General features: G+C 55.5%; 5 protein-coding genes across 5 annotated transcripts; 3 read left to right on the top strand and 2 right to left on the bottom strand.

The window, feature by feature from the left end:
• The first annotated feature begins 73 nt into the window (after positions 1-73).
• IE81DRAFT_321998 (glucosamine 6-phosphate N-acetyltransferase) lies at positions 74-1,529 on the top strand. The gene is made up of 6 exons (XM_025513502.1): positions 74-394; positions 493-765; positions 964-1,063; positions 1,155-1,173; positions 1,290-1,314; positions 1,458-1,529. Exons 1-6 carry the CDS (start codon positions 302-304, stop codon positions 1,485-1,487), a joined length of 540 nt encoding a protein of 179 aa, XP_025370985.1. The 5' UTR covers positions 74-301; the 3' UTR covers positions 1,488-1,529.
• Positions 1,530-1,817: 288 nt separating this feature from the next.
• On the top strand, positions 1,818-6,792 carry IE81DRAFT_321996 (hypothetical protein). The gene is made up of 11 exons (XM_025513501.1): positions 1,818-2,234; positions 2,338-2,598; positions 2,700-3,187; positions 3,276-3,591; positions 3,671-3,751; positions 3,826-4,163; positions 4,257-4,827; positions 4,913-5,280; positions 5,391-5,461; positions 5,539-5,680; positions 5,781-6,792. The coding sequence occupies exons 1-11, from the start codon at positions 2,165-2,167 to the stop codon at positions 6,735-6,737; spliced, it is 3,663 nt and encodes a 1,220-aa protein (XP_025370984.1). The 5' UTR covers positions 1,818-2,164; the 3' UTR covers positions 6,738-6,792.
• Positions 6,793-6,823: 31 nt separating this feature from the next.
• IE81DRAFT_336903 (EF-hand) lies at positions 6,824-8,779 on the bottom strand. Its single transcript, XM_025515490.1, has 9 exons — positions 8,575-8,779; positions 8,252-8,489; positions 8,137-8,169; positions 8,002-8,072; positions 7,870-7,921; positions 7,711-7,794; positions 7,547-7,635; positions 7,329-7,462; positions 6,824-7,112 (listed from the first exon to the last, which is right to left on the bottom strand). Exons 1-9 carry the CDS (start codon positions 8,615-8,617, stop codon positions 7,047-7,049), a joined length of 810 nt encoding a protein of 269 aa, XP_025370983.1. The 5' UTR covers positions 8,618-8,779; the 3' UTR covers positions 6,824-7,046.
• Positions 8,780-9,167: 388 nt separating this feature from the next.
• IE81DRAFT_321994 (hypothetical protein) lies at positions 9,168-12,615 on the top strand. The gene is made up of 17 exons (XM_025513500.1): positions 9,168-9,394; positions 9,485-9,788; positions 9,913-10,024; positions 10,117-10,185; positions 10,250-10,300; positions 10,373-10,459; positions 10,533-10,754; positions 10,834-10,921; positions 11,004-11,075; positions 11,145-11,238; positions 11,305-11,321; positions 11,404-11,461; positions 11,562-11,687; positions 11,799-11,872; positions 11,953-12,009; positions 12,092-12,151; positions 12,250-12,615. Exons 1-17 carry the CDS (start codon positions 9,293-9,295, stop codon positions 12,334-12,336), a joined length of 1,680 nt encoding a protein of 559 aa, XP_025370982.1. The 5' UTR covers positions 9,168-9,292; the 3' UTR covers positions 12,337-12,615.
• On the bottom strand, positions 12,531-15,016 carry IE81DRAFT_321992 (PAP2-domain-containing protein). The gene is made up of 3 exons (XM_025513499.1): positions 14,444-15,016; positions 14,122-14,323; positions 12,531-14,024 (listed from the first exon to the last, which is right to left on the bottom strand). Exons 1-3 carry the CDS (start codon positions 14,700-14,702, stop codon positions 12,683-12,685), a joined length of 1,803 nt encoding a protein of 600 aa, XP_025370981.1. The 5' UTR covers positions 14,703-15,016; the 3' UTR covers positions 12,531-12,682.
• Positions 15,017-15,327: the final 311 nt, after the last annotated feature.

Raw genomic sequence — 15,327 nt, 5'->3', positions numbered from 1 at the left:
TGCATGCACGCACTCGCGACTCTGACTCGTGACATTGCGTTCATGCAAGGTGCGCATTACAACACAGCATCCACTCAAACTCAAAAACTTGTCAAGCATGAACACTCGGCGAGGGGTCGAGGCAGAACATGGCCACACCCACATCCACATCCACACCCACATCCACACCCACATTCACATTCATTGTCCCATGTACCTCGAGTCAATAAGCTTCAAGAGGGCACTCGAAGATCGAATCAATTGACCACAAAGCGAAAGCGACTACGCGCAGATCAGAGCCGAAGAGGCGCGCATACTCGAGATGCCCTTCACACCCAACGCCGAGTTGGATCTAGCATTCGACGCAAAGCTCATTCCTCAGTCTGTCATCGACGAACTGCCAGATGATCTACACGTGAGCGCTGGCTGCATCGTCATTGCGCGCATCAGTAGGGCTCATCCAAGCATCCTCCTCCCTCCCCTCCCCTCCCTGTGCGCGCGCATCATTTGCAGATCCGACCTCTCTCTTCGAGCGACCATTCGCGCGGACACATTCAAGTGCTTCAAGCTCTCACCACCGTTCCGGACCCAGGAGCGCAAGCCTGGTCAGACCGCTTTCGTTTGATCCAAACCGCATCTCCGCAAACCTATTATCCCATCGTCATATTGGACAAGCAAAAGGATACCATTGTGGCCACGGGGACGGTGTTTATGGAGAGGAAATTCATCAGGAATTTGGGAGATTGCGGACATATCGAGGATATTGCTGTGGATAAGAATGTGCAGGTGAGTGCGCGAGAGGTGCGGATGCGGGATTAGGTAAAGGGGAAAGGGGGGAAAGGAATGCGGTGCGGCGGTAGACAGGGTTCCGGGTCAGCCCAGGTGGACGCTGGACGGGGTGCGCGCGGGCGGATGTGCCAAGACCAGACGGCGTCGATTGCGAAGGAGCGTTGTGCTTAATAAATGTGCGATTGTCTTCTCCAGGGCAAAGGATTGGGCAAACGCATCATTCAAGCATTGACAGGTATCAGCGATGCATCGGGAGCATACAAGACCATCTTGGACTGTTCAGAGGACAATCAACGTGCGTAGTCGTCTTCTCCTTCACACTTGGCTTGCTACAATGTTCTGAACTTTCTCCTCGTGCCCCGCTCTCCCTTCATGTCTACGTGCAGCTTTCTACGTCAAGTGCGGGTAAGTCGACCTCTGCGCTTCCCTTGCGCTTTTTTTGCTCGCACGTGTAGATTTGGGCAATGGCTGATCATACTCCATCTCGCATTCACTGTTTTGCTGGCCGGCCCTTTCAAAAGGTACAAGTATGCAGGTGTAGAGATGGTGCGTAGAGAGCGTGGAGAGACTGTTGAAGCACGGCATCATCCTTTCTGCACTCTGCTCATCGCCCATCCCCATCTGGCTCTGCTTCCCCCTCTCGATGCTGTCTGTCTCTCTGCTCACCCTCCTTTCGCTCCTCCTTTCAGGCCAAGTACAATGTCCCTTCCTCTCACTAGCCCATGAATCAGCACGATCGCAAAACGACTCTCGCTTTACGAGGCAGCGAATGCATGATCCTTGCGATTCGGGCCCAGCTGATTGCAGTCGCGAGTGTCGTCAGTGTGGCTGATGCCAAGTGGCGCAATCGAAGCGTAGTTGGGATGTTCATGACGGCTCGACGAGCGGCATGCACATTCAGATTCACATGGTTGTCATTCGACGTGTTGCACGATCGTACGCGTGACTTTCGTGTCGAGCGAGCGCAGGTCGGCGCTATGATGCGCGCGCGCACGTTGGCGCGACTCCCTCCACCCCTTCCTGCTGTTCATACGCGCCCGCCCTTGATCGCTGGTGTTCATGTTGTACATGTCGCTGTTTCAAGTGAATTGGCGTGGTGCATATTCCCGATGATGCGTTATCCCATCACCTTCAGCACGACCACCTAGCACATGATCACTCCTCAGTTCCTACTGCGAACGCCAACCTTGTCCGGGCCAAGTGTTTGACCGAGCCAACGCTCTTGCATTGGCGGTCACTGGTGCGCTCCGATCACCAATGGCCAGGGCTGCATCGGGACGCGCGTCACCACTCTGCACTCAACCCTCAAGCTCCACCCTCGCGGTGGTGTCTGGATGCGCGTAGCTGAGGTTTGAAGAGGAGAACAAGCAGAGACGGAGCGGCGAGGCGAGGCGAGATGCACGAAGCGTACGACCTTTTGCCCCTTTTGGGCTCTCAGCATGCTGCTAGTGCTGTGCTAGCCCACGGTGAGTCTCTTTCTGCCACCTTCCCCCCACCAGAAACAGATGGATGACGATGTGGACTGATCAAGCTTTATGCCCCTGCTGTGGGACGTTGTGCAACAATCAGCGGGCAAGCTGTACATCGGCACCCCGACTGGTCAATTAGCAGTGTACTCTCTCCCCATCCAAGTGGACTCCAAGGGCGAAGCGGAAGATGATGCCCCTTCTTCCTCTTCCGCAAGCACACAGACCAATCTTTCTGGCTCTGAGCCCAAGAAGCAAAGCCAAGAAGCGCGCTTGGAATTGTTGGAGACGAAACAAGTGGGCAAAAAGGCTGTAGAGATGATTGGTATCGTCAAGGAATGCGGCATGCTGCTCTTGCTGACGGGTGAGTCGACTAGATAGATGCTCACATCTCCACGACTCGTGCGCTGTAGCGTCCATAGTAATGCTCGACGATGCACTCCTGCCCATGTGTTGCGATCACAGAATCGACAGTTAACACCTTGGAGCTGCCTTTGCAAGCCAACGAGCCCAAAGCGATCGCATCAACAAAGGGCGCCCTCACCTTTGCCATCGACACTTCGGTCCAGCGTTTGCCTGCTCGTCAAGCGCAGGCTAGATCACAAGCACGACCCATGTCGCTGTACAATCCCAACACTCTGGGTCGAGCATTCCGACCCGATGCAGGTACTTCATCCAGCACCGCCACTCCCTACGCCACGCTACGAGGTTCGAGCAGCCACGCGGAGGGCTCTCGACAAGCGGCAAGCGTGAGGGCAGCAGGAGGTACGATGAGAGCTGGTGTGAGGGATATGGAAGCGCTGATCAGGGAGAAACAAGATAGAAAGGAAAGAGCTAGAGAAGAAAAGTCGACGGAGAATGCTGAAAACGTCTTGGTCAGCACGCTGGCTGTGGGATGTAGACGTAGATGCGTCATCATGAGATGGGTCGATGGTGCGGTGTTCGATACAAAAGTGAGCATGGCCAGACGTACTGACTGGTGAGAGGCAATGCAAGGCTTGTGCTCAACCCCTGCCCACTTATTCTCACGTGCACGACCAGGAAATCGCACTACCGCACACTCCTCGATCTTTGGCTTTCCCTTCGGCTTTATCGCTCTTTATGGGCTACACGCCGAGCAGCGCCTCTATCCAGCCCATTCCTCTGGCCCTACCAATGGCTTCATGGGAAGTCGCTCGAGAAGTGAACAGCTCGACAGGCGACACCTCCTTCAGCAATCAGCACCCTTCCAATTCTGCCTCTGGTGGGGTAGCAACGGGCTTTGGATGGGGCGCTGGAGCGCTCACAGTTCTCAGGGGAGCGAGGAATCCGATCGTCAGAGCTGCTCTGGACGGAGAGACGATGGTGCAGCGCGAGCGTGGGTGTTGTCGATTGCTCAAAAGGTGCTAGAGCGCAGAAGAACGTGACTGACTCGAGCCGCTTCTGTATCGTTGCAGAACTCACCATCTTTCTCGGACCGGATGGTTCGCCTGCGAGACGAGAAGCGATCGAATGGCCCAGCGTGCCCGATGACTTTGGTGAGTGGGCTCCCTAGTGCGCTCACTTTGGAGCCAATGCTCACGCGCTGCACCATCTCGTCACGCGCACGTAGTCTTCGCTAGACCATACGTTATGGGCCTCTTGCCTGCTCAAGGGGGACATCCCCCAAATCTCGTCATCAGATCTGGTCAGACCCTAGCGCAAGTACAATCCATTCCTCTTCCTCTGCCACGCACAGATGCCTCCTCGGCATCGATCCCCGCCGGCTCTCATGCGGTGCTGACGACCGCTGGCCCTAAGAATGCGTTTGTGGGCACGGCAGAAGGAGCCATTTTTGCGCTTCGCATGAGACCTTGGAAGATGCAGGTAGAGGAGCTGATCAAGGCGCAAGCTTATGGGGAGGCTCTGTCGACATTGGAAGGTGTTGACGAGGTTCATTTGCCCGACAAGGTGCGTCCCTCACGATCCGAGAGCCGTTTCTTGCCATGAGATTCCTGACCGACAGCTACGTACCTGCTCTTGGTCTTTGGGACGCTCTCGCAGCCCGAGAGGAAAGCGTACGTGGAAGCGCTTTGGGCCCTAGACCTCTTCAAAGCTAAATGCTACGACGAATCTTTGGAGCACTTTTTGGAATTGGATGTGAACCCTTGCAAGATTGTCGCGCTGTACCCTCACTCTGTCGCTGGCAACCTATCGCGCAGGCCGGAACAGTGGAACAAGATCTTTGGAGCTCCTGAAGCTTTGCTCGCGCCCTCTGCGGGTGAAGGAGCGTCAGAGATAGGCGCAGGTGCGGATAAGAAGAGCGGCTCGGGCCCGGATGGGCAGTCGGAGGCTCTGGCTGTTCCTAGAGCTAGATTGGGAGGATTGTTTGCCAGGAGACCCCAGAGCGTGTATGGAGCAGGCACAGCGGGCAGCCCTGGTGCACCTTCTGGGTCTGCTGCTGCTGCGCCCTCATCAAGCGCAAATCCAGCAGCGGTGACCTCGCCCGTATCCAGCCCATCCAAATTCAATCGCGCGACGCCCGCGCATCAAAATCTTGGTGCGGTGCAGGACGACGATGCCAAGTCTGTACGGTCTGTGCGCTCGGCGCGATCCGTCAAGCCACCTGTGCCTAGTGAGTGCAGAGAACAGGCCGCATGGTCCACAAGAGAGACGCAAGGCTTGACTGAGCTGACGCCTTTTCGCGCTTTCGCGATCAGCTGGATCGCCCTCTCTAGGTTCTGGCGCTTCCCAAGAAGGTCCGACACCTGAAGAGGCGCGACGATCTTTAGAGGCGCTCGGACGTTACCTAGCGGACCGTCGACGCATTTTCAAGCCTTTGCTAGAGGTACATCCTTCATCCCACACCTCGTCTCAACATCCTCGTGATAGCAAGCAACTGCTTGCCCTGCCAGACCTTCCAATGTCTTCTTTCGACGTGGACGATCTCACGGCTATCGCCCAGGCCGTCGACACGGCTCTCTTCAAGACCTTTTTGAGCGTGAAGCCCGCCTTGCTTGGTTCGCTTTGTAGAGTGGAGAATTGGTGCGAGGTTGGACAGGTGGAAGAGCTGTTGCTGGACAAGGAGGTGAGCGAACGGGTCGATGTTGCTGGAGCGCACGGCCTTCTCGGGATGCTGCTGGCAACGCTCGAATCGCTTAGCTGATCGACTGTGTGGCTTTCTTTGGACTTTGCTAGCGCTTCTCGGAACTTATCGCCCTCTATGGCGGAAAGAATATGCATGCGAAAGCTTTGAGATTGCTAAGAAAGTGAGTGACGGGCGCCCCGGTCTTGCATGATCGCGATATGATGTTGACGAGGGACCCTCTTTGATGCGCTTCGTCAGCTTGGGAGAGGAGGAGGAAGACGAAGACGAAAAGATTGGACCGACGATTCGTTACTTGCAGAACCTTGGACCTGAACACATCGATGTCATTCTCGAAGCTTCTCATTGGGTACTCACGACTAATCCGGACCTAGGTATGGAGGTGAGTGGCGATCTGGCGAGGCTCGGCTCTCTTGAGGCAATGTTACGCCTTCTGTGAAGCTCTAGCACCTAAACACGTGTTTGCGCTTTGCATCTTGCAGGTCTTCTGTGAGGACACTGGCAAGGTGTCCGAGCTGCCTCGTCACGCCGTCGTTGCGGACTTGGAAAAATTCGACGCGCGCCTGTGCATTCGGTACTTGAGGCACATCATCATCACTCTCGGAGAAGGCGACCCAGCACTGCACGAGAAGCTGGCCTTGCTGCTGCTTCGTCGCGTCACGTCGAGCGTGCGCGCTGCTTCGACGGACACGCAAGCCGGATCTGATCGGCAGGAAGGTGTGCAGCAGCTGGCTAGCTTTTTGCAGCTTTCGCATCAGTACAGGGCGGAGAAGATTTTGAGTCGATTGCCAGCTTCAGAGTCGGATGACGATTTGCTAGAGATTAGGGCGCTCCTTTTGGGCAGATTGGGTCAGCACGAATCGGCCTTGAAGATCTACGTCGGTAGGCTGCAGGACCATGAGAAGGCGGAAGAGTACTGCAGAAAGGTTTGGAACGCTTCTGCGCATACTGAGTGGGACTCCAAGGAGCTGGAAGTGGAAGCGGGAGAGGCGAAGCAGAAGGGCAAAGATGTGTTTTTGATCTTGCTCAAGCTGTACTTGAGAGCATCCGAGTTCAAAGAAGGCTCGGACGCGTCGAAGGCGGACGTCGCGCTCGAACATCTAGCTCCCGCTCTCGCACTGATCAGCAGGCAGGGAGCTCGAATAGATGCCAAGTCAGCGCTGGACCTGCTTCCTCCCCTCGTCCCACTTCAAGATATCCTTCCCTTTGCGCTCAAGACGCTACAAACGCAATCCAGCGTCTTGGCCAACAAGAAGGTGTTGAGAGGCGTGATGGAGAGCAGAAAGTTGGGATTGGAAGAGGGCTTGATCAGGTTGAGGAGTCGGAGGGTCAAGGTTACGGAAGGTAGGACTTGTCCTAGATGCTTGAAGAGATTGGGGAATAGCGTCATTGCCGTCGTCAATACCAACGGTGCCGTCTTGCACTACTCGTGCAGATGAGAAGGCGAGGCAACAAAATCGTTCGCTTTTCCCCTTCCCTCCCCCCCCCCCCCCCTCTTTTCTCGACCTATCCAACCCACATCACAAAAGCGCGTCTGGTTGTATCGTAGCATTTCGTGATTGCAAGTCGGGTTCATTTCCCCCCCCCATCCGTTCAGTCAAAAAAAACGGCTACAGAGGCAACTGTCCACGTCACATTCCTTGGGTCAGAATGGCACGACTTTGTTGGGAAGGGGAGTTTATTGCACAAGTATAGGCGATGCGCCGTCAGGCTGCTGCCCCTGCAGATGTCGCTTGTCCGCACACGTATCAAGGAGCGCTCAAGAGGATGCGCATAAAGTCCTCGTAGTGAAGCGTGGCTGTTCCGTTGCGTTGCTGGTGTGAGCGCAAAAATGTGAGCATCAGCTAGCTGCTTCGAGCGCGTCGAACGAATCTTGACACTCGTCACTCTCTCTCTCTCGCAGCCCCACGCCCGGCAAGCCCGACATCCTTATAGGATGAGTGCCGTAGCATCGCCCAGCTATGTGACGGACAGCGCAGCCATCCAGCACCAGCATCACAAACCACGTCAACGGGACTCTTCCGACTCACCGTGTCAAACTTTTGGAAGGACTCGGTAGCAGACTTGATGCCGACGCAAGCTCTGCAAAAACCGTCAAAGTTGATGCCAGCGTTTGCACCGGGTCTGGAAGGCAGAGCACCTTGTTTGGGAGAGTCGAGTTGGACTGGCACAGAGTTAGTTGTTTGAGACGTACGAGTCGCGCGCGTCAGAAAAAGGCAAGGCATGAGAAGTGGAAGAGCATACTTACTGTATTTGGATGTGACGAGGTGCAGTAGACCGGGAGATAGGTTGTAGCCGAATTGGGTCAGCGCGCGGGAGAGCTCAGCAGAGTCGATGCTGATGAGTGCGCAGTGGCCTGGCCTGGGTGAGCGGGAAAGTGACGAAAAGGTAAGGGAACACTGCTCGGCTCACCTTCCGGATCGATCTGCATCAAAGTGCCGGAACACGCCTTGCCAGTCCTGGATGTACTTCCAAAGACCCGCGAACTCCGCAAAGCTGTCATCATCCAGAGAGGGAAAACGTCTCAATAAGCTACGCTCTTCGCGGTGTGTTCTTCGTGGAAGTATTCACCTAATGTGACCACTGCGGTCCACATCGAACAGGTTCATGAGCATCTTGACGGCTGCAGGAAAGCCAGGGGAGAATCTGAGTTGCGCTGTGCAGAAAGCTGCTTCGAACTTGTCACGAGTCAGCTGTACGCACTCGACTCTTGAAACGGACTCCAATCTCCATTGACGAGAGCCGCCGAAAGCTCTCGGGCGTCAATCTGGCCGCTGTGGCGTCGAGAGTCAGCGGCTGCTTGATTGACACACGACGCCGATCTGGTGCAGTACTCACCTACCGTCCCTATCACACGAAGTGAACCAGCCCCTGTAGAAGATGCCACCCCACAACATCAGCCGGCCTGTCCACACCGATCAAAGTGGCATGTATGCACCCCATTCAATCTCACCAGAGCTGAGGGTCCGCACCAGGAGGAGGACCAGTGTGACGATTGTAGACTTGTGCGCGCTGAGGAGGATAGCCTGATCCTGCAGGTGGATAACCTCCACCCGGACGACCTCCCTGCGCGCCTCCACCATACTGCTGCTGAGGAGGAGGGGCTCCGTAGCCTTGCTGTTGCTGACCCCCGTAGCCTCCTTGATGAGGCGGTGGAGCACCATAACCACCACCACCTCCACCTCCCCCTCCTTGAGGTGGCGATGATGCCATGACAGTAACCGCATATGTTAGCGCAGGCTATTGGTGTGCATCGTGTGAATGGCCCTTACTCACCGCCGTATCCACCTCCACCTCCGTAGGAATATTGTTGGGACATGCTCGCCGACTGTTGGTTAAGTGATGATACGTGTGGTCGCGACAATCCGTAAAGTGTCGCAAAGTCTGGCTTGATCCCAGATTCGAGCCATGCATAGGAATGATGGTGAGAAAGAGCAGCGCAGCGACTCCTCTACCTTGTCGTACCTCCCTGCCGAGCAAGTAGTCACGAGTTTCCAACGGATCGGGATGCTATGCAGCGCCTGCAGCGGGCGCGCGAGAGTTTGCCTTTCATGCAAATCACGTGATGCTGCGCGTGGCTGTGCGCGCGCCACACGTACGCGTATACCAAAAACGCGCGCGCAGAATGATCCGTGCGGGGCTGCAGCACGCGCGCGGCGAAACGTCCGCCGCGGCACGGAGCGGCCATGGAGTGCCGCGCGGATCAAGAAAGAGCTCATCAGAGTGACGCAGGGCAGTGTGCGAGTGTGAGCATTAGCTGCACGCACGGCTGGTTGCATGCATGCATGCAGCCTGCCGGGCTTATCTCCTTGGGCGCACGCTCTGAACGATGAGCAGCGCTAGGGCGTACACACGACATCTGATGGAGACTCAATTGACTCCCTTGATAGCGGTCATTCATTCCACTGGCTAATGCTTTCTCTGCCTACATCCAGCACACCATCCAGCACACCACATCCATCGCAACAAGCGTTGCTTGACAGCATAGCGTATCATGGCTGCAACGTCTGGGGCGCCTGCTGACTCCGCAGTCCTCGGTGAGATTCTGCGAGAGCTGAGGGACATCAAGGATCGCAACAAGGAGTTGGAAGCCAAGGTGAGTTGGGACATTTTGCTCCGACAGCCAACGTCGTGTCAGTGGGCCGCGCACTAACATGACGGAGAGCATCGCTGTTTTTGCACTCAGGTGGACGCGCTGCATGGTGCAGCAACCTTGTCGAACGTCGCTTCTCCATCTTCCTTTGCGGCGCATACACGACGTTCGTCAGGTGGTGGATTGTCTCCTTTGCACCGAGCTATCGGGTCAGCCGCTTCGAATGCTGTGCCTGCAAATGCCAAAGACTCTGCGGCCCTGCTAGGTAGCTCTCCACCTGCTCAGCCTCTCGGACCACCTGCCGTTCCTGTCCCTGCTGCGCCTGTAGCCAGCAGCCACGAGATTGGTATTTCTGCACTCAAAAAGAACCCAACCGAAGGCTATTACTCCGATAGAGGTGAGTAAGCGTTCGATGGCGCTTGCGGGGTCGCTTCACTTTGCCGGGACAGATCTCGTTACAGAAATTTGCAGAGACGCCATCATGGCTGACCTCGCGTCTTCGGTTCTCTCGACGCACACAGTCATCCTCTCCACCTACCCCGGTCAGAGCGGTATCAAACCTTTGCCCCTGGTTTGGGGTGCTCAAGATCCGCAACAGCGTGGCGTCATCGTAGCGAGCCGTCATCCCAATTCGTGAGTCGATCTTGGCAGCAAAGTGCTTGGGCTCGCGTTAAATAGCTCAACCAATTTTCAAATTTATCGGGCGTCGGGCGTCGGGGGAACAGGATAAAGGTCAGAAATGCTATTGGCGCATATGGAGGATTCTACTCGGTCTATAGAGCATTGGCCATTGCGTGGGTACAGGGTATTGAGCGTCGTTGAGCAGCTGACCAGCTGATGCATTCGCGCCACTTTCAGCCAAGGCAAGCTGAATCCGAACCATCGACCAAACTACACAGACACACAACCGTAAGAGCCGCATGCCTGGCTAGCAGCGATAAGACAGCCCCGGTTTTCTGAGATCTTTTCTCTCTCTCACAGACCGTTTGATATTCCCCCCAACCCTGCCTGGTTCGATCCCAAAAAGATCGTCACGCTGGATCCATTCGGGCACTTGGCGCCCACTCTGTCAGTTGCCCGAATGATTCAAAGTTGTGTGCCCGGTCCATGACTCACGGCTTGCCCAATCCGCTTCTCGTAGCTTCAAATCCCATTTTAATGCGGGCATCGATGTCAGACCTACAAGCTCACTCACTCGAGCGCATATAAAGATGGCAGAGCTGGACGCTGCTGTTCTCGCCGGTCGGGTACCTTTGGACGGCAGGATCGTCGTGACCAGCGACAGATTACCCGGGACCGAGCCCGGATCTAACCCGGGTGTGGAAATTAACTGCAGCAAGGCTGCAGTTGAGCCGGTGTGGTTGTGAGTAGAGGACAAAGTCGCCGAAAAGCAATGTTGCTCGTTGTCGGAGCTGTCGCTGACTCGTAGTGCTGAAACTTAGCTTGCCGGGTGTGGCGGAGAGGCTCGGAGTGCCTGAGGGGCTGCTTCGACGCGCGCTGTTTGAGGACACCGGTGGAATGTATCCCGAGGTGGGTTTGAACGCCAAACCATGCATACCATGTCCACCCTGGCTCGTATTCTGACCCTTTCGCTCCTGACTCTTCGCACCAGCTCCTCACTCGATCAGACCTCTCGCTCTTCTTGCCGCCCATTAGCGGTCTCACAGTCTACATTTTCGGACCCGTGAGTGTCGCAATCCTGGCATGAACTGCCAGGACACTGCCCTTACCCCACCTTGAGCTTCGCTTCCAGCCAGAGTACATGCGCGATCCTACCAAAGAGGTCACCGTGCGCGTTCACGACGAGTGCAACGGCTCGGATGTTTTTGGCTCGGATATTTGCACGTGTGAGTAAGATCGTATGATTGCTGCACGCAAACGGTGCTCACCAGGCTGATTCGTTCCCACGCCAGGTCGACCGTACTTGATTGTGAGCAAATATGGGCGCACCGCTCTTGCCTCTGCATACCTGACCAGATTCTGTGCCTCGCTCGACCGACCAAACTTTGCAGTACGGTATCGAAGAAGCCATCAAGTGTGCGCAGAGAGGAGGCAGTGGCGTGATCGTATGTGCGTCATGCGTTTCTCGCGGGTTGCTGCGTGTAGCTGCACCTTCCGGATCCGCCTCACTCTTGCACCCTTTCCGCTTCCCCCCGCGGCTCACTCTCAGACTTCCGCAAAGAAGGAAGAGCGCTGGGCGAAGTGACGAAGTACCTGGTCTACAATGCGCGAAAGCGCGGCGTCGATTCTGCCCACAATTATTTCAAGCGCACCGAGGTCATTGCTGGTGTTGAAGGTCAGTGCTGGGCTGTTGCAGGGCCGTCGCACCGACGCTCGAAAGGTCTATGTAAGAGCACGTCTACGCAAGAGCAAGCTGACTCTTGGGGAAACTCTTCTTTGCGTCTAGACATGCGATTCCAGTCTCTCGGCACGCCGGATATTTTGCACTGGCTCGGCATCACCAAGATAGACAATATGATCGTGAGTATTGGTGCTCTTGTTACTTGCGAAGCCGTGCGCGATTGTTTGACGCCTTTTCATCATTGCGGATCGCACACTAGTCCATGTCCAACCTCAAGCACGACGCCATCGTAAATAGTGGTATCCCGATCCACAAGGCGAGTCACGCTCAGCGCCTCGCCTCTAGCATCCCGAATGGATACTGATGCATCTATTGCGTGTTCGTGCGCCCGGTAATAGCGCTACGAGATCCCGCCCGAATTGATCCCGGCAGACAGTCAAGTGGAAATCGAAGCCAAGGTGAGTTGGGCCTGTTGACCTATCTGCTTGGTTTTCTTGAGGGGTGGAGAGAGGGCAATCGTGCCACCATCTCACCCGGTACCCGCACTTCGCAACAGGTCTTTGCCGGATACTTTTCGGCACGAGAGCACGACAAGCCATTGGAAAAGGTCGTTGGACGCGGTTGGGAAGATGTTGCGCATTGAGATCTTCTGCTCACCGGCCAAGCGAAATGTCTGGGGAGGGGGCTGGAGCGGGGTGTAATCGTCGAGGTGCTCTTGATGCGCGACGCTGCGATGCAATGAGCACAGAGAGCGAAAGTCTCTCCAGCCACTTGAGCGCGAGGGAAAGCTTTCGTCTGCCAATTACCGCGCTCGAGCTGCCAACGTCACGATGGATGAGTGCAGTGGTGACTTTTGTGATTGCATTGCGAGAAGTATAAATAGCAGGCATGATACGAGAAAATTTTGGAGACGAAAGAGGCCGAGAAGGGTGGGATGGGGTTGAAGAAATTTCTTTGTGCGAGAGACGCGCGTTCGATCTGGGGAGATATCAAGCAAGACCTTTCCACGCGACCTCGGCACCTTCAGACCCGGCTTGGTCCAGGTGGCTCTTCTTGGCAATCCTGAGCGCTTCCCTCTCCAACCAACCATGTTTCAATCCCAACCTGCTCGTCTCTCTCTCAGGTGGCAGGACGCTGATGACCTGCACGCCCGCCTCTCTCAACATGCGAACGCCTTCGCACTGCACGAAATCTTGCGGTTCTTTGACCCCCATGAACACGCGGGATATCTGGTAGCAAGCGCGCGCGCCCTTGCCCGTGCCCATGCCCGTGCCCGCGCGTTTTGCAGATGATGCAGCACCGCCTCCTCCGGAGGAAGGGGAAGGCGAGGTGGAGGCGGATGAGATGGAGGAGGTGTTGAATGAGAGGATGCGAGATACGCAGCTGGTGTTGCCAGATCCTCGTACAGAACACGGTTCCATACTAGTGTACAGATCCAACCAAATCGTCTCGGGCTCAAACGCAGCCATCGACGAATCTCGCAAAAGCAGCAACTTTTGCAATGCACATTCTTCAGCGTGCGTGTTGCCCGGAAGTTCCCGGGAGTAGCCCGTAGCTAGTATTTGCTCCCCTTGCGCAGAAGACGCGCGCGAAGGACTGACGACGCATCCTACGCAAAAAGCGGTCTGGTTGGCAACGCAAAGATCCGCTAATGCTAGCGTTTTCAGCAAACGTCTGTAATGAATCTCGTCTTGCTTTGACGTCCATGCTTCTCCACCTGTATCATCCTTGTTGGGAAAGGCACGTCGCTCGAGAAGCGGCAAATCGCTCAAGCGTTGATCGATGGGTGAATCTGCGAGCGCATCGTCTTGCCTCCACTCGGTTCGCCTGTCCAACCATTCGTCCCGCCATCGACCGTACTCTTGCTCGATGCCTCCGTCCAGCCATACAGTCCACGAATCCCTGATTCGAAAAGCTACCGCGATGGGATGGTCCAGGATCAACTGACGTAGCGGAGGAGCGGGATGAAGCTCCGGTAAGAAGGAAGAGAGGGATGATCGACGTCTTGCGCGCTTTTGGTCTGGCGAGGTTGTGGGTACCTGATTACTAGCATGAGCGATCTCTTGTTCCTTAGCGCTGATCGACTTGCGCAGCCTTTGTCGAAGCTCGAGAGGAGAGCCAAGCTTTGTTCTCTCAGCCTCGACCCGCGCAGATGTTCTGCTTTTCGGATCACCGGTGGCTGGTGATTGATGAGGCGAGCCTAGAGGGATGGGCAATCTGAGAGGCTTGCGGGGCAGGTACTCTGCTATGTAATACCATGTGGAGCCGATGGCTATTCCTAGTGAAAGGCCTACCCAGATCTGTGCTGCCGTATGATAGGAAAGATGATATCTGAGAGGGACACGAGACTTATTTCGCTGAGCATCTGAGATACGACCCGGTACATCGCCAAAGCGATCATTGTTAGACGCATGAGCAAGCGACTCACCGGCTGTATGCGGTGATGGCGGCGCAGCTCGCGATGGCCAACATGGCTACAGCGTGCTCGAACCTTCGCATGGTGTTGACAAGCGTCGCAGGTCTGGCAGCTTTGGGATGATGCAGAGCAAAGTGGGCCAAAAAGTAGGCAGCAAAGAAACCGACGAATTGGGCGTGAGAAGAGGGCATGCCGTAACCTGAGCCTAGGTTACCTGGACCAGCATTGTGAATCAGAGGTGGAGTGAGGACAGAGGCGCGTGATGAGCGCCATGCCAGCTAGCATACCGTGTGACTTGCCGGACTCCTTGTTGCGGATGCTGCTCGCAACTTACCAGTAGGTCTAGGCTGCCTGATCAACCTCTTCAAGCCCCAGTTGACTCCCTCGCATCCCAACTGCCCAATAAGCGCATTGATGAATGTCAACTCCCTTCTGTAGAGAATGATGGTGACGTAGGAGCATAGCAAGAATATGGGACTGAGGGTTATCAGAGCTAGCGCTTTGGCAAAGGGATCGTGCTGGTTGTACTGTACGTGCGTTAGACCTAGCACTGAGTAGCTAGAGGGATCGATGGAGGAACCTGGCGCTGACATGATGAGTATCGTCCGGCTGAAGAGCGATGATGCGACGCGGCGAGAAGGCTCGAGCGCCTCGATCCTTCAAAGTGTATCCTCTCGTCCGCAGTCAATGCGATGGCACTTGTGCAGTGCTTGAAGCCACGCCGTGGATCGTTTCGGTTCAGCTGAGCCTTGACGCTTTTGGTGTTTCAGCACCCTTCTCTGAGCGGCATGACGCTTTGTGCCCTTGCAAGGGCGATGAATGGGGGCGTGTCTGCATCTGGGGGGAGTCAAGATAGGCCAGGATTAGTGGTGAAAAGCTAGATTGCTCTTCGAGACTTGAACAATTAAGCACGGCAAAAGTTTGTGAATGCGTTCGCCCCCTCTTGAACTCTTTAGCTCGAAGAGTCGCACGATTCGTCCATGGCGGGCTGTCCGTGCACCGCGCAGCACACGTCGCCTCGAGGCTGCAACATGCATTCAGCTTTGACGGCTTTTGTAAGTCCCTTTGTCATTGATTACCACGCACTAGAAGCGCACATTCACAATTCCTCCCAACTTGTCAGCGTGAGATTTCCAAAATCGTGAATCAAGAATCAAATGTTTCATCGCTCTCAAGTGTGAAATCGTTGAGGCAAGGTATTATTAGCAGTGCGAGTCA

The sequence above is a fragment of the Ceraceosorus guamensis genome (assembly GCF_003144195.1).
Source record: "Ceraceosorus guamensis strain MCA 4658 unplaced genomic scaffold IE81scaffold_16, whole genome shotgun sequence".
In the NCBI taxonomy this organism is placed as follows: domain Eukaryota; kingdom Fungi; phylum Basidiomycota; class Exobasidiomycetes; order Ceraceosorales; family Ceraceosoraceae; genus Ceraceosorus; species Ceraceosorus guamensis.
This window is presented reverse-complemented; position numbering and strand designations above follow the sequence as displayed.